The sequence below is a fragment of the Medicago sativa genome, chromosome 3 (genome assembly GCF_051527215.1).
Source record: "Medicago sativa cultivar Bolivia chromosome 3, Bolivia_mono, whole genome shotgun sequence".
NCBI classification, from domain to species: Eukaryota; Viridiplantae; Streptophyta; class Magnoliopsida; order Fabales; family Fabaceae; genus Medicago; species Medicago sativa.
In genome coordinates, this window is record NC_140751.1 from 81,211,965 (window position 1) to 81,235,414 (window position 23,450).

The 23,450-nt window shown below is 34.4% G+C and overlaps 3 protein-coding genes across 3 annotated transcripts in view; 2 read left to right on the forward strand and 1 right to left on the reverse strand.

Moving 5' to 3' along the window:
* LOC146940813 (uncharacterized) overlaps positions 1 to 23,450 on the forward strand; it is an 82,675-nt gene that overhangs the window by 39,737 nt on the left and 19,488 nt on the right. The gene's annotated exons all lie outside the window — the stretch shown is intronic.
* On the forward strand, positions 256 to 7,733 carry LOC146940817 (bifunctional aspartokinase/homoserine dehydrogenase 2, chloroplastic-like). The gene is made up of 18 exons (XM_085754577.1): positions 256 to 438; positions 568 to 620; positions 701 to 1,075; positions 2,448 to 2,536; positions 2,704 to 3,007; positions 3,228 to 3,280; positions 3,370 to 3,584; positions 3,723 to 3,810; positions 3,908 to 4,021; positions 4,175 to 4,273; positions 4,635 to 4,829; positions 5,018 to 5,100; positions 5,483 to 5,708; positions 6,020 to 6,165; positions 6,399 to 6,534; positions 6,903 to 6,986; positions 7,074 to 7,166; positions 7,269 to 7,733. Exons 1-18 carry the CDS (start codon positions 314 to 316, stop codon positions 7,512 to 7,514), a joined length of 2,724 nt encoding a protein of 907 aa, XP_085610703.1. The 5' UTR covers positions 256 to 313; the 3' UTR covers positions 7,515 to 7,733.
* LOC146940818 (Leucine-rich repeat protein kinase family protein) lies at positions 12,330 to 16,502 on the reverse strand. The gene is made up of 2 exons (XM_085754575.1): positions 14,142 to 16,502; positions 12,330 to 13,127 (listed from the first exon to the last, which is right to left on the reverse strand). The coding sequence occupies exons 1-2, from the start codon at positions 16,426 to 16,428 to the stop codon at positions 12,613 to 12,615; spliced, it is 2,802 nt and encodes a 933-aa protein (XP_085610701.1). The 5' UTR covers positions 16,429 to 16,502; the 3' UTR covers positions 12,330 to 12,612.

Consider the following 23,450-nt stretch of genomic DNA (forward strand, 5'->3'; position numbering starts at 1 on the left):
CTCCTTACAATTTGAAATAGTATGAATTTTTTACTCTCTCAGTGTGCCAAATGACTGTGATCGTACAAGCTGTAGTGAGTGTATTTTATTGTGTCAGTGTGCCAAAATGACTGAACTACAAGTATTTTTCTATTGGTGAATCTTGAATAGTTAATGTGCAATCAGACTTGACACCAACCAAACTTTTGTCAGATTAGATATTTCAGTATAAAAAGTGAGAAGCTAGGCGCCACACACAAACACACACTCACTCACACTCACTCACACTCACACTGTCTCTCTTCTTTCTTGTTTCTCACTCACTCACTGCCAAATGGTGTTGTTTTGCTTTTGCCCCGTGAATGTGAATGTGATCCACCAATCTTTCTTCTCCATTTCCCTTCCACATTTTCCACGCCACAACAACTTCACCTTTCAATCTTCTTCACATTCCCTCAGGTATCTTTTCTTTTACTATTATTATTTCATTTTCCTTGACTATATACCACATATATGCTCAACAATCTCTTTCTTTATCATGTTATATTCATTCCCCTGCATAACATTTTCTTGTTTTCTTGCTTTTAGTTTACCATGGAGGAAAGACTCACCAAGAACCAAAATACACTCTTCACTTACAGGTTTATATTTTACTTAATCATTATTGTAATTTTGCAGAATTATTATACTAATAATTTAATTAAAAAAATGTTTTTATCAGATTTTTCAGTGGATGTAGCTGTAGAGGAAAAAAAGCTACCAAAAGGAGAAACATGGTCAGTTCACAAATTTGGTGGAACATGTGTTGGAAGTTCAGCAAGAATAAATAATGTTGCAGATGTAATAATCAATGATGATTCTGAGAGAAAATTGGTGGTAGTTTCTGCTATGTCAAAAGTAACAGATATGATGTATGATCTCATCCACAAGGCTGAAGCTCAGGATAAGTCTTATATATCTGCACTTGATGCTGTTGAAGAGAAGCATAGCTTAACGGCACAAGAATTGTTTGATGGAGATGATCTTGCTACTTTCTTGTCAAATTTGCATCAAGATGTTGGAAATTTAAAGGCAATGCTTCAAGCTATTGACATAGGTATACCTCTCTTTTGTTCAGCTTCTTTCTTTCTTTAGTCTCTGTCTCGTAAGGATGATTTTTGAGTTTATAGTTTATAAGTTCGTACAACTAAAATAGACCTGTTTGGGGTATTGATTTATTATTACGAGCTTATAACATTTTTTACTAGCTTAAAGTGTTTTTCAAAAAAGCTACTTCAAGTGAACATTTGTGCCTGTAGCTTATAACTTATAATTATTGTTTTTTCTGTAAATTTTATACATATCATCTTAATTGAAAAAAATTATATACTAATTAAAAATATATTTTATGTCATTTTGTATTTGTAAGTTAGTTGAATCACCAATTTTACTAAATACTACAAATTCTAACTGCTAGCTTATACCCTATCAACTAGCTTATTTGTGTTTTTGAACAAGTCAACTAGCTTATTTGTTATCCACTATCAACTAGCTTCTACTTTTTACCAAACAAAGCCTTAACCAAATAACTATCTATTTATTTATGAGTTAAATATATTTTCAGTCGATATAAAATTTAAAAAATTTCGGCTTTATTTGGTAAAAAGTAGTGGATGATGGATAAGATCGATAATCGTAAATGAGCATATTGAATTTGAAGTGTTTAGTAAAATTAACGGTTGAGAAGAATCGTTACCAAGTTGCTCTACTTTGATCGTACGAACTTATATGATATAAACTATCCACTATAAGCTAACAGTTTTGCCTTGCCAAAAGTGCCTTAGTGTCTGTACCTACTTTTTGCTCTTTGCAAATTATAAAACTACGTTTTTTTAGCCCCTAAGAAAAGCATGCATATTTACCTGTTTTGGTGTACTTGTGTGCATATGGTAAGATGAATTTTTTGTGATCAAAGGAGTTTCTGTCTTGGATGATAATAATAAAATATTTCAGTACTTAGTTTAGATTTCATGATTGATGGAATTATTTTTTTAATTTTCATTTCTCTCATCATGCATGGCAACAAAATCATTAAATAAGCTGAGTTAAAATACCAACAGTATTTCTTGTTCAGCAAACAACAGACATGTGCAGTTGACGTGGAAGAGCATTACAAAAAGGAAAATATAAACGACAAATATTTTTGATATGGTCTAAAATTTATCCCTTTTTATTTAGACCTAAGGTCCTTTCTTAACCGTGATCCTGTTAACTCCTAATTATTGTCTTTTCTTTTTTTGACTAAATTATTGCCTTACTTAAAATTCTTTGGCTGAGGATTGTAACTGTAAGTGCTTTTATTTGATCTGATACCATGTTAAGCTTAATATTTTGGAATAAAGAAAGAATCATTTATGCATCTGTATTGTTGCTTAAAAGAAATTTCTGGTGCTATCATCCCAACTAATAACACACTTAATACCTTGCAGCTGGTCATGCTACAGAATCCTTTACTGACTTAGTTGTGGGACATGGGGAGCTGTGGTCTGCACAGATATTGTCTTTTGTTGTTAAGAAGGTATGTTCAAGTTTTAGGTAGAACAATTCTTAGCCGGACTTTACTTACCTCTCGGCCAAATTTTGGATTACTAGGACTGATTTCCCTGAGAACCATAGGGTTAAGATAAAAAATATATATTTATGTGAGTAGTGTTGATTGCATCATGCTTCCTTTCTACTGTGCAGAAAGGGACTCCCTGCAAATGGATGGACACAAGGGAAGTCCTCATTGTAAATCCTACTCGTGATGATCAAGTTGATCCTGATTACTTGGAAACTGAACAGAGACTTAATAAATGGTACTCTCTTAATCCATCTAAGGTAATCATTGCTACTGGATTTATAGCAAGCACACCTCAAAACATTCCCACTACTCTCAAGAGAGATGGAAGTGACTTCTCCGCAGCAATTATGGGCGCGATATTCAGGGCTCGTCAAGTCACCATTTGGACCGATGTTGATGGTGTGTATAGTGCAGATCCTAGAAAAGGTTTGTTCTGCTTCTTATTTCATGTGCTGGTTTAACCATCAGTGGATATTATATGATGGTCATCGAATTTTAATTCTAATAATACTTATGTCGATACATACCATGGCATTTATTCTTCATTTACTTCTTCACTCTAGACATATTGATGATGTTTTAGTTTTGTTTTATGTGAGACTGTCTTAACATGTATGTCATTCTGCATAAATGATATCTTCTCCAGTTAGTGATGCTGTGATTTTGAAGACACTGTCTTATCAAGAGGCATGGGAGATGGTAAGTTGCACACTGGATAGTGGAAAACATAAAAGCTTCTTGTGCCCTTAAAATTCAGGAGATTAACTTTCAAATTGCATCTTGTGCAGTCTTATTTTGGTGCAAATGTCTTACATCCACGCACAATTAGTCCTGTTATTCGCTATGGCATACCAATTATAATAAGGAATATTTTCAACACCTCTGCTTCTGGAACCAAGATCTGCCATCCTTCTATTATTGAAAATGAAGATAAGAAGATATTAAAAGATTATGTCAAAGGCTTTACAACGATAGACAACTTGGCACTTGTAAATGTAGAAGGGTGAGTCACGAAATTGCAGCATTTCATATAATGAATGATTTGCTTTCTTTCTGTTTGATGCTTTCTCGTTGATTACTCTTAAAGATTACTCCCAAATGTTGTAGACTATAATGTTTTTGTCATTGTTTTGTTTTGTAGAACTGGAATGGCTGGTGTTCCAGGTACCGCCAGTACTATTTTTAGCGCAGTAAAAGAGGTTGGAGCCAATGTTATTATGATATCTCAGGTACACTCACCAGTTTTTGTTGTTTCCCTCCCTTGTTTATCCACAGTTACATGTATGAAACTGACATGTGACATGATGTTTAACTGTGTTTGTGTAGGCTAGTAGTGAGCATTCCGTATGTTTTGCTGTGCCTGAGAAAGAAGTAAAAGCTATAGCTGAGGTGTTGGAATCTATATTTGACAGCGCTTTGTTTGCTGGGCGTATTTCTCAGGTGCCAACTCCAATTCTGCTATAACAACATGCTTATTTCAATTTGATTGCAACCAAATTCTTCTTCTTTTGTTCAATTGTGAATTGAAGTATGTAACCACTTCTTGTCAAAAAACAACTTTATAACAATCTAAAGTATGTAACCACTTCTCAGGTTGCAGTCATTTCAAATTGCAGTATTTTGGCAGCTGTTGGCCAGAAAATGGCAAGTACTCCAGGAGTTAGTGCCACCCTTTTCAATGCATTGGCTCAGGTATCGTACTTGTATGACCGTTTTTGTTAAGTTTAGAATACTATGTTTTGTAAATTTATGAGAGTTTATCTTATTTTAGTTTAGTAAGACACTTGAAAGCTGATAAGTGAAGCTAAAGTAATAGAATTTCGATGGACTATACCAGCCCCTGGACATTAAAAGGTATCTATAAACTTGCTAAAAGTAGTGAAAGAGAAACAAGACTTAAATCAGGTGAAATACATTAAGGAAGAAGAGGGGAAAATATTGATCACAAAACAAGATATCAAAGAAAGATGAAGGAAATGTTTTAATATGTTGGTGTTTTATTTATTTATTCATTTGTCTAACTTGTTTATGGTCAAACTTGTAAATGAAACAGGCCAACATAAATATCCTTGCTATAGCACAAGGTTGTTCTGAGTACAATGTTACTGTTGTTCTTAAGCGAGAAGATTCTATAAAGGCTCTGCGGGCTGTCCATTCCAGATTTTATGACTCACAAACCACCATGGCAATGGGCATAATTGGACCTGGATTAATTGGGAGCACACTACTTGATCAGCTAAGGGATCAGGTACAATTTCTGTTTCTAAGTCTGTGTATGCTTGTTGTGCTTCTTTCAGTGCTTTCAAGTATTATAAATTGGTTACAGTTTCATATTTTTATTAGTTCAGTCCACAAATGTTATGTTTATGTAGGGATCCAACAAGCATAATGGCTTCCCAATCGATGGATTAATTCATATAACATTTTTTCATGCAGGCAGCAACTTTGAAAGAAGAATCAAACATTGATTTGCGTGTAATGGGGATCATGGGTTCAAAGTCGATGCTCCTTGATAATTTGTAAGTCAAATTATTTTGAGCTAAATCCCTTGAATGCTAAGGAATTAACAATGAAATCGCTTAATCAACAATGAAGGCTCAATTGTGAGTAACTGAGCATACTTGAGTGTAACAAAAAGATAACAGATGTTACACATATGATTCTGTTATCAATTCAATTTGGTGATAGCCCTTTTCACTTTAACTTTTTGGTAGGCCAAAGTACCCTTATCGCTGTGACTCTCCTTACTCTCGATATTCACCTGTTGATAGGAAAAGTTCTTTGATATGCAGTGTGCATCCTGGAATTTGTTAACTGATGTCTTTCGCTTTATCTCTGCTCTATTAGTCATATTAATTTGGTTCTACTTCAGTTATGATGAACTATAGTTTCTTATTGCAGGGGAATCGACTTGGTAAAGTGGAGAGAAATTCGAGAGGAAAAAGGTGAAGCGGCTGATTTGGAAAAATTTGTTCAAAATGTACACGGAAATCATGTTATACCAAACACGGTTTTAGTAGACTGCACAGCTGACTCCGCCATAGCAAGCCATTATGATGACTGGCTGCGCAAGGGAATACATGTTATCACCCCCAATAAAAAGGCAAATTCAGGACCACTTAGTGAGGTAAACACGATGTCCTTTCGCTGGCCATTGTTATGTAACCTTGCTGTCTTCAATCAACATAATAAAATTTCTCAGCTAAAAATTGAGATCCCATACCAGTGGCAAATGTTGTTGGTTTCTTAAGTTCTTTTAATTAACTAATGCATTATGTTCAAATAAAATAAACTAATGCATTAAAAGAAAAGATAATTGATTTTTTATTATGAGAAAGACTAACAAGTCATCCTGAATAACACACTCATTACTATTTGATTCACAAATTATTCTTTTTGGGACTTTCTCATCTTTACTCTCTCTCTCTCTGCTTCTAGTATTTGAGGTTAAGAGCTCTTCAAAGGCAATCATACACACATTACTTCTATGAAGCTACTGTTGGAGCTGGTCTTCCCATTATTGGCACTTTACGGGGCCTTCTCGAAACCGGTGACAAAATATTGCAAATTGAAGGAATCTTCAGGTTCACTTCAAAACTCTTTTTCTTCCTCCACTTGTCTTTTTTGTGGATCAGACTTCACATCTCAGACTTAGAAATATCTGATCTAGCACTCAGTCCAACTGTCTATCCACACTTTTCCCTTGTTCAAGGGACAAATAAATTAAAAGTACCAATTCAAGGATTATCATTATCTGTAAGTTTTGTTCATTTGATCTTATGCTTTCAAACTGAAGGTATTACTTCTGATTTTGCAGTGGGACATTGAGTTGCATCTTTAATAACTTCAAGGATGGCCGAGTTTTTAGTGAGGTAGTTGCTGAAGCAAAGGAAGCAGGTTATACTGAACCAGATCCAAGGGATGATCTGTCTGGAACTGACGTAGCAAGAAAGGTACAGTGTGCAATATTAACATATCTGCCACATTTTTTTCTCACAGTTTTAGTCGAATTAAGCCAAATGTGTGGTAGTTTGTTGTGTATTCGCAAAACATTGAACCTCAAATTTATGTATAAGCTTGATTTACATGTATAAACTTGTATTTGATTTCAAGCTTAGAATGGTTAAAATGTTCATATACTAAAAGCCTTAGAAACATTTGAAATACACAAGTTGATTTCATGGTGGTAATCAACCTCAAAATATGCACATTGCATGATTTCATGAGAACTAGCTGGAACATGTACTATAATGACAGATTTCTTGGTTTATGATAGCTTCTCGTTGTAATCACTTAGCTTTAAATTTCTGTGGTTCTACAGGTGATAATTCTTGCGAGGGAATCTGGCCTAAAGCTAGAGCTTTCTGATATTCCGGTTGAAAATCTTGTGCCGGAACCATTAAGAGTAAGAACCGATTTCATGAATTATGCAGTTCTAAGTAACAGTATGTACTTTTGCACTAAACATGGATACATTGTTGATTTTATGCAGGTTAGCGCATCAACTCAAGAGTTTATGCAGAAATTACCAAAATTTGACGAGGAGTTTTCAAAGAGACAAGAAGAGGCTGACACTGCTGGAGAAGTGAGTAACTAGACAGTATTCTGGAACCTACAAACTATTAGTTTTTCCACCATGACATTTTCTTCATAGTATAGTGTTTAAGAACATTTGTAATGTTTGAAGGTATTGAGATACGTGGGAGTGGTAGACGTGACTAATCAAAAGGGAATGGTCGAGCTACGAAGATACAAGAAGGACCATCCATTTGCACAATTATCTGGCTCAGATAACATCATTGCATTCACAACAAGAAGATATAGACATCAGCCTCTGATAGTCCGTGGACCAGGAGCTGGTGCACAAGTCACAGCTGGTGGAATATTCAGCGACATTTTACGACTTGCTTCATATCTTGGTGCTCCGTCTTAGATACTGTCTTTTTGCTAGCATAAATTCTTTAGCATCCATCTAATTTGATCCCTTTCTTCTTAGTGTAACATTAGTTCTGGTGTATGTGTATGAATATAAAATAAAATTAGAGTTTCATTATAAGCATTGAAGATTAACTACAAGGAAATTGTCAGTATATTTTTGGGAGTTTTTGACAATTTAAAAGTGCAACTCCATAATATAATCTTTGTGATGATATATATCTTGGTGCTCCATGAACAATATTAAAATCAAACACAATACAACTTGAGTTGTCATGGCCAGTTCTTTATATTTTAGCAGATCAAACGCACTCTTAGCATACACAAACACAGACTTAAACTTGCCAACTCATAGCGTTCCGATATCCAAATCTAATGTTTGCTTCTAAACTTCCAACGAAACCAGTAACCCTCTGATCTTTACCTTCAAAAACAATCAGAGGGGGGCAAAATAATTGTAATAATTGAAACTTTCCTTTTAGATATAATCATATCTCAATCACTTTCAACTTCCAATCATTTTCAACTACTCAATTTGTCCTGTCTTTGACGACAGCTCAAAATCACATTTCTTCTTAGAGGCGTGTTGTGTACTTATTACTTTCTTTCTACTTCATTGCTAATTTGCTCATTAGTCTTTGTCTTTATTTATTTATTTGATTAAAATGGATGTGCTGTAATTCATAAGTATTTATTGCGATTTGCTTAGATTGAATTGTCTCTCAATCATTACATCGTTTTCCTATATATACTAAAAGAATATCAGTGATATCAAAATCTGCTTTGATATTTGTATTGTTTTTCAATAAAATCTCAAATTATTTAATTTTTATTTTTGGAATTGGACAACTTTGTACTAATAAAGTAAATAGCGTTTTATATGGTCCAATCATACCTTACTCTCTTATCAGATATTTGATAGAATCTATTTTTGGTGTGCAACATTGGTGAAATACGAGATAACAAATGTTACTTTATCAATAAGTAAAAAAAAAAAAAAATGTTACGTTATCAATATATAGACTATAGTTACTAAATCATGCGCTCAAACTTAGTTTTTTAAAATGTTGAGGCAATAGTCTTAAATTGATGTTTTAAATATAACATATTTATCCATAAGTCTTAGCTTAACTAGTAAAAATGTCAAAATTGTAAAATCGGACGTTGTAACCAGAGTTTAAACCTCGACTCATCCACTTATGTTTGTGGATTTCCAATGACTCTTACCATTTTGTCTATCAACCATAAAAGAACAAGATAACAAACTTACTTTATTGAAAAGTCATTAAACATCCTGATCTTGTTTGTTCACTAATCAATTCTCTAGAGCGGTTTAATTAGAGCAAGTTCAATATGTTGATGATAAGGAGTCATTACAAATTTAAAGGAAACAAAGTCTACTTTTAATAAGTCCTTTGATCATTCTCAAAGATCAAAAGGAAAATCATCGGTTTATGAGACCGGTTAAAATCAAGAAAAAAATATCAAAATTACATAAAAACATTGTAATCCATCCTGAAAGTGTTTCATCAGAAGACAAAGATATGACAGACATAAATCATAAATGAACTGATCCATTAAATCATTTCTCTATAACATAGCTGACCAGAATTCTCTCAATTGCACTGACACGTTTCTCTGCATACCAAAAAAACCAACGACTATAGTCATAGCTTGCTCATCAAGTTTCTGAAAACTTTACTCAGGTATAAATATCATTGTTTCATAACATTAAACATCAAGAGATTGCACTCAACTGTAACCTACTTTGATCAAAGTGTTCATCATTTAATTTCAATACCTCTTGCAAATAATAGATATGAGGATTTATCATATGTATGTATTCAAATTAACCTTACATCTTTGAATTATAACAGATCCCAACCCTAATCACACTCTTGTAAACACCTTTAATCTTCTTTTTAAGTTGTACAGATTAAATGAGTGAATACTGTTGTAAGGATGTAGAGGCTAAGAAAATAATTTTGTAAGCATGTTGAGGCAAAAAGAATGTAGACTATACAAGTTCCCAGCAACTAAAAATCGAAGGTGCATGTGTTGAGAACATTCTCAAGCACCATGTGAAAAGTCTCACAATTGCGAAGATTAGACTAACCCACATTTGGGGAATCAAAATAACTCATGTGTTAACATCTCTATCCTTACTGTTTAATTTTTGTTTAAGTATTGAATTCACACCACACACAATAATATAATCACCTTTCTTGTTACTTAAGTTTCAGTAATGCTTCATAACATTTTAAGCCCAACGATATTTTATATCTTCCTAGTTTATCTAGATAATTGTTATAAGTTTCCTCTCATAATTTTTCTCATTCTTTTTACTATCTTTTTCTTCCAATTCCTCTTTCATGTCACTTTCTCTCTTCCACACTTTCTTTTCATTGTGGAGCTCTCAAAATAATAACATTTCTTTTTCACTTTCTCTCTTCCACACTTCTTTTGCATAACACTTACTTTTTATCTACTCCCAAATTTCAAGGGTGACTCTTCATACCTTCTTTAGATCTCACTACATCAGTGCAATTAATATTTATAATTCTTTTTTTTACATTTATAATTTGTTTTGGTGGTGTCCGGGGTTCGAATCCCGGACCTTGCATATATTATGCAGTGTCCTTACTAATTGAGCTCAGCTCACGGGACGGTTACATTTATAATTTGTATATACGTATTAAATTACCATTTTTATATGAACATGTTAAATATTCATTTTTCAATGCAAGGAATATGTTCGAAAAATAAATAATAAATGTAGCTAAAAATATTTAGATACTCGTATGTTTGATATTTATTTTTTTGCAAATAAGATACTCGTATATTTAGAGACAAACTAACCTTCCAAAGTCTTATAATTAGCAATAGGGAGAGTAAATATCAACAATTAATCATTAGTTTTTCTTTTCTTAAAAAAAAAAAGAGCACTAGTTTATTTTATTGGGCTTATGTTTAGATTTAGATTTCAGAATATCCATGTTATCGAATTTTTAAAATATTGGTTAAGAACTTAATAAAAGTAAATTACCTTGGAAATTTAAATTAAACATTAACAATGTCATTTACTTTTAGAGAAGTCATTTGGTTGAGAGACTCTTTTTAACTTTGAGAAATTCGGTCGAGTTCCGGCACCGAGACAATATCATTTAAGTCAAACATTAACAATATCTCTATACATTAATTATCTATTTTAATTTATGGGTAAATTACATTCACCTCCCTTGAGGTATTGGTAAATAACACTAACATCCCCTCTAGTTTTCAATTAAACATTAATCTCCCTTAAGTTTTATTTAAAATGACAAACCCCTCCCCTAATTCTAACTCATTGTTAACACCGTTAGTTGTATTTGGTTAATTAACTTCTCATGATTTTATTATAGTGGCCTATTTAACTTCTCCACCTTTTATTTGCTGTGATCCAAGATTCCATAGAAATTGCAATGAACTCAGTAAAGTGGACAGATAGAAGAATAGAAGGACTCGGAAAGAAGGAAAAAAAAAATTAATTGTACACAATACAATCAGTACACTCATTCACCCAATTTTCCCTTATTCGTATACCATTGCTCTTTCTGATCTGCACTTTCCTCTTCTTGTATTGACAAAGCACCGTTTGATGGCTCATCTTCACTTTGGCTCAATTCAATTGAAAATCATTTTAGTAATTCAAATTCATTGACTCAATCAGAAATCTGCCCCAATTTTTATGCTATCTCTCCTCTCACTTCTTCTTATGTGTCTTGAGCGATACTTAAATAGCAAATTCACTACTTAAAGAGCAAATTCACTAGCAAATACTTTTCAATTAATTTTGACAGATTTTGTGACTTCTTCCAATTCTCATGATTTTATCTCCGATTAAGTTCTAACTCAACGTTTCTATCAACAATTCTGTTTCATATTCAGTTTCGATTTGGTTATTATTATAGTCACTACACTATCCAATTTCATGAACATGTTTTCTTTGACGGTGTAAGCGATCACACAACTTTGTAAGCGGCGAAGACAAACCAAAGGAAGACGATTTACAAGGTGTTGTTTTTGGAGAAAGGCACTGATGACGAAAGCATAACAATATTGTTGAGTAAGTGAAGAGGGTGAGGTTTTTGGAAGGGTTATTGAACTGAGAACTAACGGTGTTATATGGAGGGTGGTTGGTGTTTAGTTGAAAACTAGAGGGGTGGTTAGTGTAATTTAAGAAAACCTCGGGGGAGGTGAGTGTAATTTACCCTTAATTTATTAAACAATGCCCTAAGTAGTATTTTTCAATTATTATTCCAAAATAGCAAGACAAATTAGTCCCGTCCGGCGGGTGATACATGCGCCACTAAGCCGTGGTTCCGGATTGGAAGGCATCAGGAATCTAGAAAGTCAAATCATTGCATGTGTTGTTTCCGATTGGAACCCGCAGCATGCATGTGTTCTCTTTGGAAAGTCACCTTTCTGAGACCATTGTTTAGTGTCTTGTCCAGCTCGCTCTTAACTAACAACAAACAACGTGACATGCGCAAACGTGTAGCTACATCAACTCAGATTAGCGTTCTATTATGCCGCACAATGTGGGTGGACCCACTTGAAAGGAGAAAAATTAAAAGAAAGATTACAACCTAAATCAAAATAATTAAAAAGCAAACAAAAAAAAATCATTAGTTTAGATTAGAAATTCTCCATTTGGTTAATTGATGTTGATTTACGCGGTATTGGTAATAATGAATTGGAATTTTGGATGCTTGATCCAAAAGACAAAGGGACAAACATCATTATCTGCTCACTAGTAAACAACACAACAAAATACAGCAAATATTCTTCTCATAATTAAAATATGTTAAATATATCATACAATTAACGTTTCTATAATATTTTCTATCTAACAATCCCAAACACTAACAAACCAATTCGCTAGCTTTTAACAATTCAGACTTATACATCAGGAGAGAATGCAGTAACACCAAAAAATTGACATTTTCAAAAAATAAATAAATGAAATTTGTGATACAATTTCGCAATGCTGCTTGATCAAAACAGCCTAACCTTCTCAATCAGAGCTGAGAAGCAATTAGAAGTTGTCATTTTTGTTACCGGCAATCCATTGAATCGAATGAGTCTGCAAAACCTGAAGGTTTTGATGGAATACTTGATTGGGTTTGTGAGAAAGACATGTCATTAAACATTGTGGAAGTGCCTTCATTGGCTTGCCATCTTTGTAGAGCTTGAGGAAGGCTCATGTGAAGGTCAATACCATAACCATCTTCTTCTTCATGGTTGCTAGGCTTCCACTGCTCAACCAGAGGAACTAGGACATTCACTGCATGACCCATATCTGGTCTCTGGTATGGTTCGCGAGCAGTGCAGTGGCCTGCCAGCTCAGCAATTTTATAAATGCTCTCCATGGTTTCTTCATCGGGGTTAAGCGTTTGATCAATTGCTTTAGGGATATTCTCCTTGTTGACTAGTACCCTACGGAACCATGAAACCAAATGAGATCTTTCGTCAGGCATAGTATCATCTAATGCCCTTCTACCAGTAATCAGTTCCATCAGAACTACTCCAAAAGCGTAAACATCTACTTTGGTTGTCACTCTTCCAGTGGCTGCAACGGAACAGGATTACAGTTATTACAAATTACAAATCAGGGAATACACCAGCACAAAGCAAATACTACTATTGACATCTGATTAAACAATACTATGGCTCCAGCTAAAACAATGCCGTTCTAAAAATGCAACCTAAACCTATGACAAAACAACAAATATAAGGTCCTACTAACGAGTGCAATAAGGAAGCTGGTTACGAAGCAGTCCGTAAACAATTGCTTCTAGCTATTTAAGAAAACAGGAATTAATTTAATAAAAAAAAACAGGAATTAATAAATTTGGTATTTTTAATTAATACTAGTAAATACTTCATCTGTTCCATAAATAATTTCCATTCTTGTTTCTTTCCTTTTTTTGGTCAATCCACTTCTGTTTCTTTAACCCCTGCCTTAAGGTTACTCATTGGCAATTTTGCATTGACCTAAGAAAAATAACAAGTCTTTCACCAATCCTCTTAATTACTAAATAAAAATACGAAACACTTATTATCTTCCTGAGATATCAATCATATATACGTTTTCCCTTTCTATTTTCTTCATAAAGCATATGGTATTAGATGGATATAGGAAAACTCATAGATTAATCCAAGATTTGATGTAACCAGAGTATTTACAGCAACAAAAATGATAACTAGTTGACATCCACTTCTAACAATCTATTCATCTTTAGATGGAAAAACATATATTAGCCCCGAAAACGTCCATCGAGGAGATGTATATGGAAAAAACAAATTTAAAAGGGGCAAAAAAAAAAAACTCATGAAAAAGGACAAACAAAATATGCAAATTACTGACCACAGAAGGAAAAAACATCATAGCTAGTAGTTCAGAAACACATAAAGGAATTAAATATCAATAACTTTACCATCAAACTGTTTTTGACTTTTTGAAAGCTTCTCTTTTTAACAAAACATGGCATTAAGTGCAGTAACTGATATATACAGTAGCTATTAACAAAAAATGGAAATAAAATAAGAGCTTAATAGAAGCATAATAAAAGGATTTCTATACCTGCATACTCAGGTGCCAAATATCCAAATGTTCCAGCCAACCTCGTCTCGACGGAATATTTGCCGTCCGGTGCATTTTTAACCAACCCAAAATCTGCAACCTTTGCTCTCATGTCATCACCCAATAGTATGTTGGAGGGTTTTAAGTCCCTGTGAATGAAGCTTTGCTGAGCTAAGCTGTGCAAGTATTCTACTCCTCGCGCTACATCCAAAGCTATTGCTACCCTCTGTAACCAAGTCAAAGGAGCACATCCATTTTCACCCCAATCAAACAGATGTTGCGTTAATGTTCCTTGAGGCATATACTCATACACCAAAAGCCTTTCATTGCCATTTATGCAGTATCCTAAAAGAGCAACCAAATGCCTATGCCTAACTTTAGTCAGAACTGCAATCTCTGCTTGGAACTCGTTCAATCCCTTAGTTCCAACTGCAACAGATTCCATTCTCTTGACAGCAATCTTAGTTCCATCATGCAATTCCCCTTTATAAACAACTCCAAATCCTCCCCTACCCAAAATGTTATCTTCACTGAAATTACCAGTTACTTGTCTAAGAACTTGGATTGAAATAGTAACATTTCCACCCTCAAAAACCTGAAGGTTGTCACTACGCTCACTTCCCTGACTCTGTAACTCACTCGGAACTCCACCATATCCATTAGAATTGGAAACATTACTCATGACATCAATTTTAACATCATTTTTACCATTTTCAGGATTATTAACCCTTCCAAATTTTGTATGCCTCCTGTTTTTAGCATAACACTTACAAAACACAAACAACACCACTGCAACAAAAAACACAGCAATAACAGCTATACCTGCAATCCAACCAGGTGACAACGAAGAACCACCTACCTTTCCCGAAGGACTTCCAATCGGCCCACCACTAGAATCCGTTGGTGGAGCAGTTCCACTTCCTCCATCAGCTCCGGACTTTCCAAGCAAAACATTCCCAGCTGACTTGAACCTCACTTTACCCGAAAATTTAGGAATCTCTCCAGATAGATTGTTATCAGATACATCCAAAACCTCAAGCTCAGTCAAACCTGTCAAGCTCCCGGGTATTGAACCAGTCAAATTATTACCATTCAGATACAAATTCCTCAAATCAGTCAAATTCCCAAATGCAGGCGAAATAGTTCCATTCAAATTCTGCTTCGGTAAATTAACCGTAACAATCTTCCCTCCGGAACACACAACAAAGGCCCAATCATCACAAGGATCATTCCCTTTCCAAGAATTCGCCAATGAAAGTGGATATCCAAAACCAGCAGCAATATCAAGCAAAGTACTAACCCTCGGATCACAAGGCCCAGGAGTACTCTTACAAAAACTATTGATCCCTTCATCAAGAGCCTTTACACCTTTCCTAAAAGAAGGCAAAGGACCCTGCAACTTATTATTATCCAACGAAACATTTGCCAAACTGGATAAACTCATCAAAGAGGATGGAACAACACCTGTTAACTGATTATCACGAAGCTGAAGATCAAATAAATTAGTACAGTTAGACAAATCAGGAATTGAACCAGTAAACTTATTCTTCTGAAACCAAACTTGAGCCAAATGCGACATTGAAGCAAGCAAATCGATCGAACCGGTAAAACCAGACCCATCATTCTGATTATTCAGCCACAAATTAACAATCCCAGATCCTGAAAACGAGTTAGGTAGATCTCCAGTGAGATTATTGTAAGATAACCTCAAATTCTGCAAACTAACCAACGGAACGAAAATATCCGGCAATGAACCAACGAGATTTGTTTGACCTAGGTCAAGCTCAACAAGATTCGAAGACTGAGTTAAATCCGTAGGAAGCTTCCACGGTTTGAGATTGGTGTTTTCCGTCAAGGAGAGCTTCTGCAAACTGGTGAGTCCAACGAAACAACCATCAGGGATTGAACTGAAGTTGTTGCTACCGAGGAAAACCGTTTGGAGCATGGTGAGGTTCGCGAGTGAAGGCAACGCGCCGGTGAGCGAATTGGATTGAAGAGAAAGTGTAGTGAGCTGAGAGAGTGAGTTCAGATCGGAAGGTAAAGTTCCCGTGAGTGATTTTGAAGCTAAGTTTAACGACGTAACACGGTTTGAACCGTCGCATTTCACACCGTTCCAGCTGCAAAACGAGGTTCCCGACCATCCTGACGGAGGTGGAGTTAGAGATTTGGCGAGCTTTGACATGAACGCGGCATCGTCGGCAATGGCGGTGTGAAGGAGGAGAGAGAAAGTAAAGAAGAGTTTAGAGAGAGAAATTAGGGTTTTGAGTTTTGATTTTGGGGGAGCCATTGAGAGGAGGAAGAAGAGAAGAGAGTATGGTGTAAGTAGTTGCGTAAGAGAGTATTTAGATGAAGAAAGGGGATAACTAAGCTAACCCCCATGTGGTAGTTATTGCTTTCTTCTTTTTTTCCTTTTTTAAATTTGAAAACTATATAATCAATTAATGATCATGAATAATGTCAGGGTTTTTTAATTATGGAAATTAATGGATTTGTACTGCATTAAATCCATTTGCATAGTTGTGCAAATGATTTTTTTTTTTTTCTTTCAATAAATACTCATTCATTCAAATCAATAGAGTACACCAGATATAAACATCGTTAAAAATGTAAATGTTGAATCTGCGAACAAACTCACAGCACCCAAGTTAACAGTATAGAACGACAAAATGTCCACAAATAATATGATAAAACCTAAATCATCGAAATACTCATGCTTCCGAATCTGTAACGTTGACACCCAAATCATTAGTTGAATTTGAAATTGACTGATGTCGATCTTTCAATAGGAATTAAACGGATACCGCGACAAGACACAAAATCAAATGTCGCACAAGACGACGAACAACACAACGCCGCACTTAGACGACGAATTCACAAAAAACACGAAAGGAAAAACTTGATATATCTAAAAACCACTTATTTAGATTGAAAGAAAAAGAAAGAAAAGATGTAGATGGGTGATTTTATGTCAAAAAAATGACCTAAAACTACGTCTCCTCGATGAATGAAGGAGAAAGAAAATTTAGAAAGAAGTTAGAATTTTTCTCACTGGAAATTAGGATCGGCTAATTAGGAAGAAAAAAAATAAAACAAAAAAAATTAGTTGTGCAAATGATAAACGTAGTATGACTTTTTTTTTGGAATAATAAATATGATTATTTATCATGAGTAAAGTCGGAGAGAAACACTTGACAAAAGAAAGTTGAAGACAAACTTATCTTAATGCAATTTGAAAATAATATGTTTAGTTTGAAATTTAATTTGAGTTTCATACATTTTTTTTTAATTTTATCTGATTGAAGTTTGTGAATAACTCACTTCGTCTGATTATCTCAAATACTCATTTCATCTTAGTTATTCAACTTAGTATTTAGTTCAAGTTTATTTTATGAATAAGTTCATCAAATTAATTATTGAATTTAAACTTCAATTATGTTTGAGTTGAATTAAATTAATTGAAAAATCTGAGAGGTAAAGTTAGATTTTCCTTTTGCAAACTTTCTTTTGTTGGTTTCAAGCATAAAAAAGAAAAGAAATTGCCTAGGAAAAAAACATAAAAGGAAGAAAAGATTTTAGTGAACTTTATAAAATGAGTTTTCTTTTTCGTGTAGAATAGAATTTGAGGACAACAAGTGCCAATATAATATTTTTGTTACTGCAAGTAAAGTAAAGTAAGGTAAGGTGGTTATTTTGGTGTGAAATGTTATTTTCAGTTAAGTGTTAAGTGAGTTTTGGTAATGACATGATTATAGGAAAAGGAAAATACGGTGGGACAGTGTGGGTCCCACATCCAGAGTAGAAGATTGGCAAATCAGATGCATAAACCGCTGTATTTCGTGGTTGTGGACCCAACGAATGCCAACTGTTGCTTACTAGATTTCGTGTGTACAAAACCATCATCTAATTGTCTTTCGCTATTGACCCTTCAGAGAGACCACCTTAGCTGGTGGTCGAATTATTATTCTGAGCATTACATATGTCCTTAATGTGATTATTTATTATAGGACATGGAAGCGTCACAAGCAAGAATAATTAAATTGGTTTATTAAACTTAATCACAATCATAAACTTGTTTATCAAAGAGTAATGATATTTTGACATCTATTTGATGACAACTTTGTTGACAACCTTGTTTTTCTCACTTCTTATTGGTCAAAAACAATGGAGAGAGAAAAAGGAAGAGAGAGGATAACAACATCATGTGAGTATGAGAGAGAAAGTTGTCCAAAAGTTGTCAAAAAATGGTTGTCAAAATATCATTTCTCTTTGCCAAACACCCTCGTCTTTCTTCTTTTTCTGACTTTTGACCCTGTCGTTAACTTTTTTATTATTCTCTTGTTCCCTTTCCTCGTCAGCTCTGCATGCAAAAGAAGTAACTGCGCTTCCCATTTTTTTCTTTTTGTTACTCATTAACTTCGTTTATTTTAAAGATTTTGAAACATTCCCGTAATGATTTTTTTGAACTTGATATCCTTTGCAAATAATTGTGATGATTAATCCATTGAATTGAGTAAGAATGTAATTGGTCAATAGTTTTTCGTTAAAGTGTGTTTGGTTTGGAAGAGAAGTTGAAAAGAAAGAAATAGATAAGAAGGAGTTTGAGAACAGAAAAAAAAAGATGAAAAATAAACAAGATTTGATGTAGGGATGACAAAGCGGGTTGACCCGTTCCGTTTAGATCTGTCCCGCTTAAATCCGTAAAAAAACAGGAGGAGTCGAGACAATTTAGATGGCTGAGTCTAAAATTCCACTAAACCACACTTAATAACGAGTTGACGGGTCGGCCGTCAAACAAAAATAATATTTTTTAATGCACTTTTTTTTGTCAATTTCGTTATGAAAAATTAATGTTATAAAAAAAAAAGTAAAATTGGCAACAAGTTGATGAAGTAGTTTTGCATCAAACAAGATAAGTATTTGTGTATCGTCTCCACAGGGAATAGTGTGTTATCAATGACAGTTTAACATCAATTATCATTCAAAGTATTAAGAGTACTTGTTTGTTTGAAATGTGATTAGCTAAACTAATTTGCAAAAAGTAAAAGTTGAGATAAATAAGGATTGAAACTTGTTAGGAGCAGCGTTCCTTAATCAAGCGTCACACGTAACCTAATGATCCATACGAATTCTAGCTTTATAAACAACATTATCACAATCAATTCTAAACTATCCTTTGTGTCCAAAGTGATATAATTAACTCTAAGGTATCGTTTAAACATTCGTGTCCAAATCCCTTAAACGATAACAAAGTCGATCAAATAACCTAATCGACCGTGTCCAGCCTGATTAAGTATCCGAAAGCATTTAACTCTTGATTATGGTGATTATCACAAGATTAACAAAGATGTCAAGTAAGTTAACCTAAGATATATTGCTACTCTAGCTCTAGATTCAAGAGTTTGTGTCCAAAGCATCTTGAATCTCATTGAAAGCATTAACACAAGAATAACAACAATATTGAATATAAATTGCTAGAACCATATATTGCAAGATCAAAAGATTACATGTTTAGCAAGGATCAAGTACCTCTCATCCCAACAAAGGGTATTTAGCTACACATCATCATGGAAGCCTTGCAAGGATGGATTGAAAAGGAAGGATTCATTACACTTGTGATGTCTCAACAAAGGAATAATAATCCCACTTCCAAAACCACTCTCACTCTATATGATCTACCTTACTTCTCTCTATAAAATATCTAAAGCTAAAACCTAAGAGAGAAAACTAAGAAAATATCAAGATAAGATCCCAACATAACATCTCAAGGAATAGCAAGTGGGCATTTAATAGCCTCTGTTCTGCTTGAGCTCGCAGATGCGAGCAGCATCACTCGCAGATGCGAGTGATTCTTCTAGTCCAATGAGATGCTGCCACGTCATAAATGAGGAGGTCAAACCGCCCTAACTCGCATCTGCGAGTAAGGGAGCTCGCAGATGTGAGCTGCTCGCATTGGCACTCGCAGTTGCGAGTTTAAGTGCGAGTTGCATGCCTCCTGGATCAGCTTCTGCCCAAATAGTACTTTTTTCATGATTTTTGGTCTTTGATCAGTGTCTTGAGGCTAATTCCTGCATAAAAGGATAGAGTAAGATATATAAAGCGTAATAAGGCATTTAACACTTATTTCTCGGCTTTTCCTTCAATAACTTGTAAAACAAGTAACAAAAAGTGCATGAAATATAACATGAAATTAACACTTCTTGGCACTTATCACAAGTATACATGTGTTGAAGATAAACTTATAAGATGAATTAATCATCACAATTAAGACTATCATCAATAATATCCATGATTTAACTAATCTTTACCGAGGCCTATGGTATCATCTTCGACACTCTTAAGACTATCATCAATTGTCTATCAATCAGGATTTGTAAATGCATTAGGCAACTAGAGGTCTAATGTCAGATTTCACGGGGGAGGGGGTGTCTCCAAATAAAGATGTTGGCAGTGTCTCTAAATGGAGTTGCAGTGTTTGTTTTCACGGGGAATTCACGTAAATGAAACAATAAATAATATTTGCCTACTTTTCATTAGAATATAAATCATGCATGATAGATTCTTTTTAGGCTCCTTCAATATCTATTATAGTTCTTTTAAAATTCGGAAGATAACTCTTGGATGACATTTTTTTTAAAATTTTTTAACACCTCTAATAGATAACTCAACGAAAGCATTTTTCAGACAAATGTGATATTGAGGGGGTCATAAAAAAAAAATCCTCATCATGCATTAGATGTCCTATACTAGGTTTGTGTTAGCGCGGCAATGATAACTTGCAGCGCAAGTTATCTGTTTTTCTAAGAGAGAATTGAGAGAGAAGAAGAGAGAGTACTATTGATTGTAAACTTCTAATTCTCATTATCATTAGCAGTATTTACATCATGCTTATATATAAACTTAATCACATTACTTGCTTATCAAGTAACCAAAAGAAACTAACAAACTTTGCTTAAAAGTAGCCAACAAACTATAACTACTTTCTATCTTAGCTAATTTTTATTTGTCTCCACTAAATTGAATTAAAACCAACCGTTTGGACACTTTCAAGATGAAAAAGGAAAAAAAAAAAAAAAAGAAGGTATATTTCAACTGTCGTTGGTACAACGGAAATTAATTGTCGTTCAACTTTCGAGCAGGAGTTAAGTGTGGTTGAACACTTTTGAGATTGGTTTAACCAACTTAAAAAATGATTGAACTGTTCTAAAAAGTGTCCAACGACACTTAACTACAGCTGGATTATGTTTTTGAACAATTTAAAAAGTGAGAAGAGCTCACTCAATTAATATTCGAGTATTACTTTTCCCACCCTATGTATTTCCTTGCGCGCCCTATTTTTTTCCAATTTTACCCATGGTCCGGATTTCGTATTTCGGATTGAATTGTTAGAATTTTGCAGATGTTTCTGGATTTTAAAATCCGGAATAATGTTTTACCAGAACTTTTGCAATTTTAAGCTTTACAATTCGTAAAATAAAATGCGAATAAAATAAAAAACAGAAATAAAAAGACACAAACATAAAAACAACTCATTTTATTAATATATGAACAATACATTACAATAACTTTGAAGCTTTTTAAGCTTATTACATAAGATCCTAAATCTATTTCTAATCTCATAAGAGCCCAATTATAATCTCCTAAGAGCCTAACCACTGGTATGTGATAGGATATATCAGTAGTTTGGCTATTGGAGGAAAACCAGAGGAGGGCGGGAAGAAGAAAACAATGCCCCTGAGGGAGGTGGGGGATGCTCAAACTTACGCCCAAACAGGCGAAGCTAAGAACCACACTAACCCACATGACCCTCAGATGAACCGCACTTAGTTGCAGCGCGGTTCCATCCTCATTGACCGTTCATACAAACCCTGAAAGTTTTCAACGAGGCCCTTATCTATGAAAGGCAAACGATGGAAAACCATGGTTGTAGAAGGAAGAAGAGGAGGAGAGGGTGGGAGAGGATGGTGTGAGAAATGGTGGGGTTTGGAAGGCTATTTATAGGGAGGGGTGGGTCAAAAACGGTTGGGAAGCCATAAATGCAGTCAAAAAACGTGGTAAAACACGTTTTTTTGACTTGACCACTGACAAAAACGTGTGGTGCAGACCACCGGCCATGACTGATGCATTTCGGAATATATAATCCGGAATGCACATCTGTTTTATGGAATATATTTTCCAGATTAATGCGATAATGATGAACGAGGGAAAAGTTGGCACTTCTTGTAGTGTTAAGGACATTCCGGAATGTAAAATCCGGAAAGCTTCAGCATTGGATTCTTTTGAAAGAGAGCTTGGATTCTTTTGAAAGAGAGCCATTAATGTGGGTTTGGACGGTTACAACCACTAACACGTTTTCATTGACTGTATTAATGACCTAGGACTTGTTTTAGGCTATACATAGGCTTCCATCTTCAACAAATTCATTCATTCTTCACTTCACCTCTTTTCTTCCATTTTCTTCAAATGTTTCTAGTTTTTTAGGGGTGTCGGTGGTGTCATGGTCATTGTTGACCGTTCATATGAACCCTGCAATTGCATTGCAGCTTGTGTGGGGTTCATATAACGTTCAACAAAGACTCTTGACATCTAAGAAAGACACAAAAAAGCACATAACAATATGGTCCGGAGTTCGTTTTCCGGAAATCACTAACAATCTTGTCCGGATTATATAATCCGGACCAGGGGTATTTTTGGAAATTTTGCAGGGCGCGCGAGAAGGCAGCAGGGTGGGAAAAGTAATACTCTTAATATTCTATCTCTATATGTTGTTATCAACATGGGCCTTTATTCTTTAAAAAAAACATGGGCCTTTCTAGCATCGAATTATATTACAGTATGTTTTGAACCCTTATTTTATGTAATACACCTCCATGAGTTAGGCTTATTTTTCTCAAAATATTTTTATCTCAAAAGTTAACTTTTATAAGCTATATTCCACTAATTCACTGTACTTATGTTATCTTCTAAAGGCTTTTTTTTTTTGGGACAGATTCTAAAGGGTAACTTTTTTTTTTTTTTTTTAACATAAAGGGTAACTTGAATTCTATTAATTTAAGAAACTAAGATGACAAACAATATTGAGTTATGGACCTATCATAGATAACTATACCAAAACTTATCAAGTAACATAATTCAATTGATAAAGATTTGACTCATATTCTGCATAGATATGAGTTCAGCTCTCGATGTCAGTGTGATGACTTTTTTAGTAAATAATATGTGAGTATCTTTGTAAATGCTTCAACCTATTTGAGTTGGTCTAGTAGTGTTGGTTTGCGACATTGAAGCATGTTTTCCTTAAGGTTTCAAGTT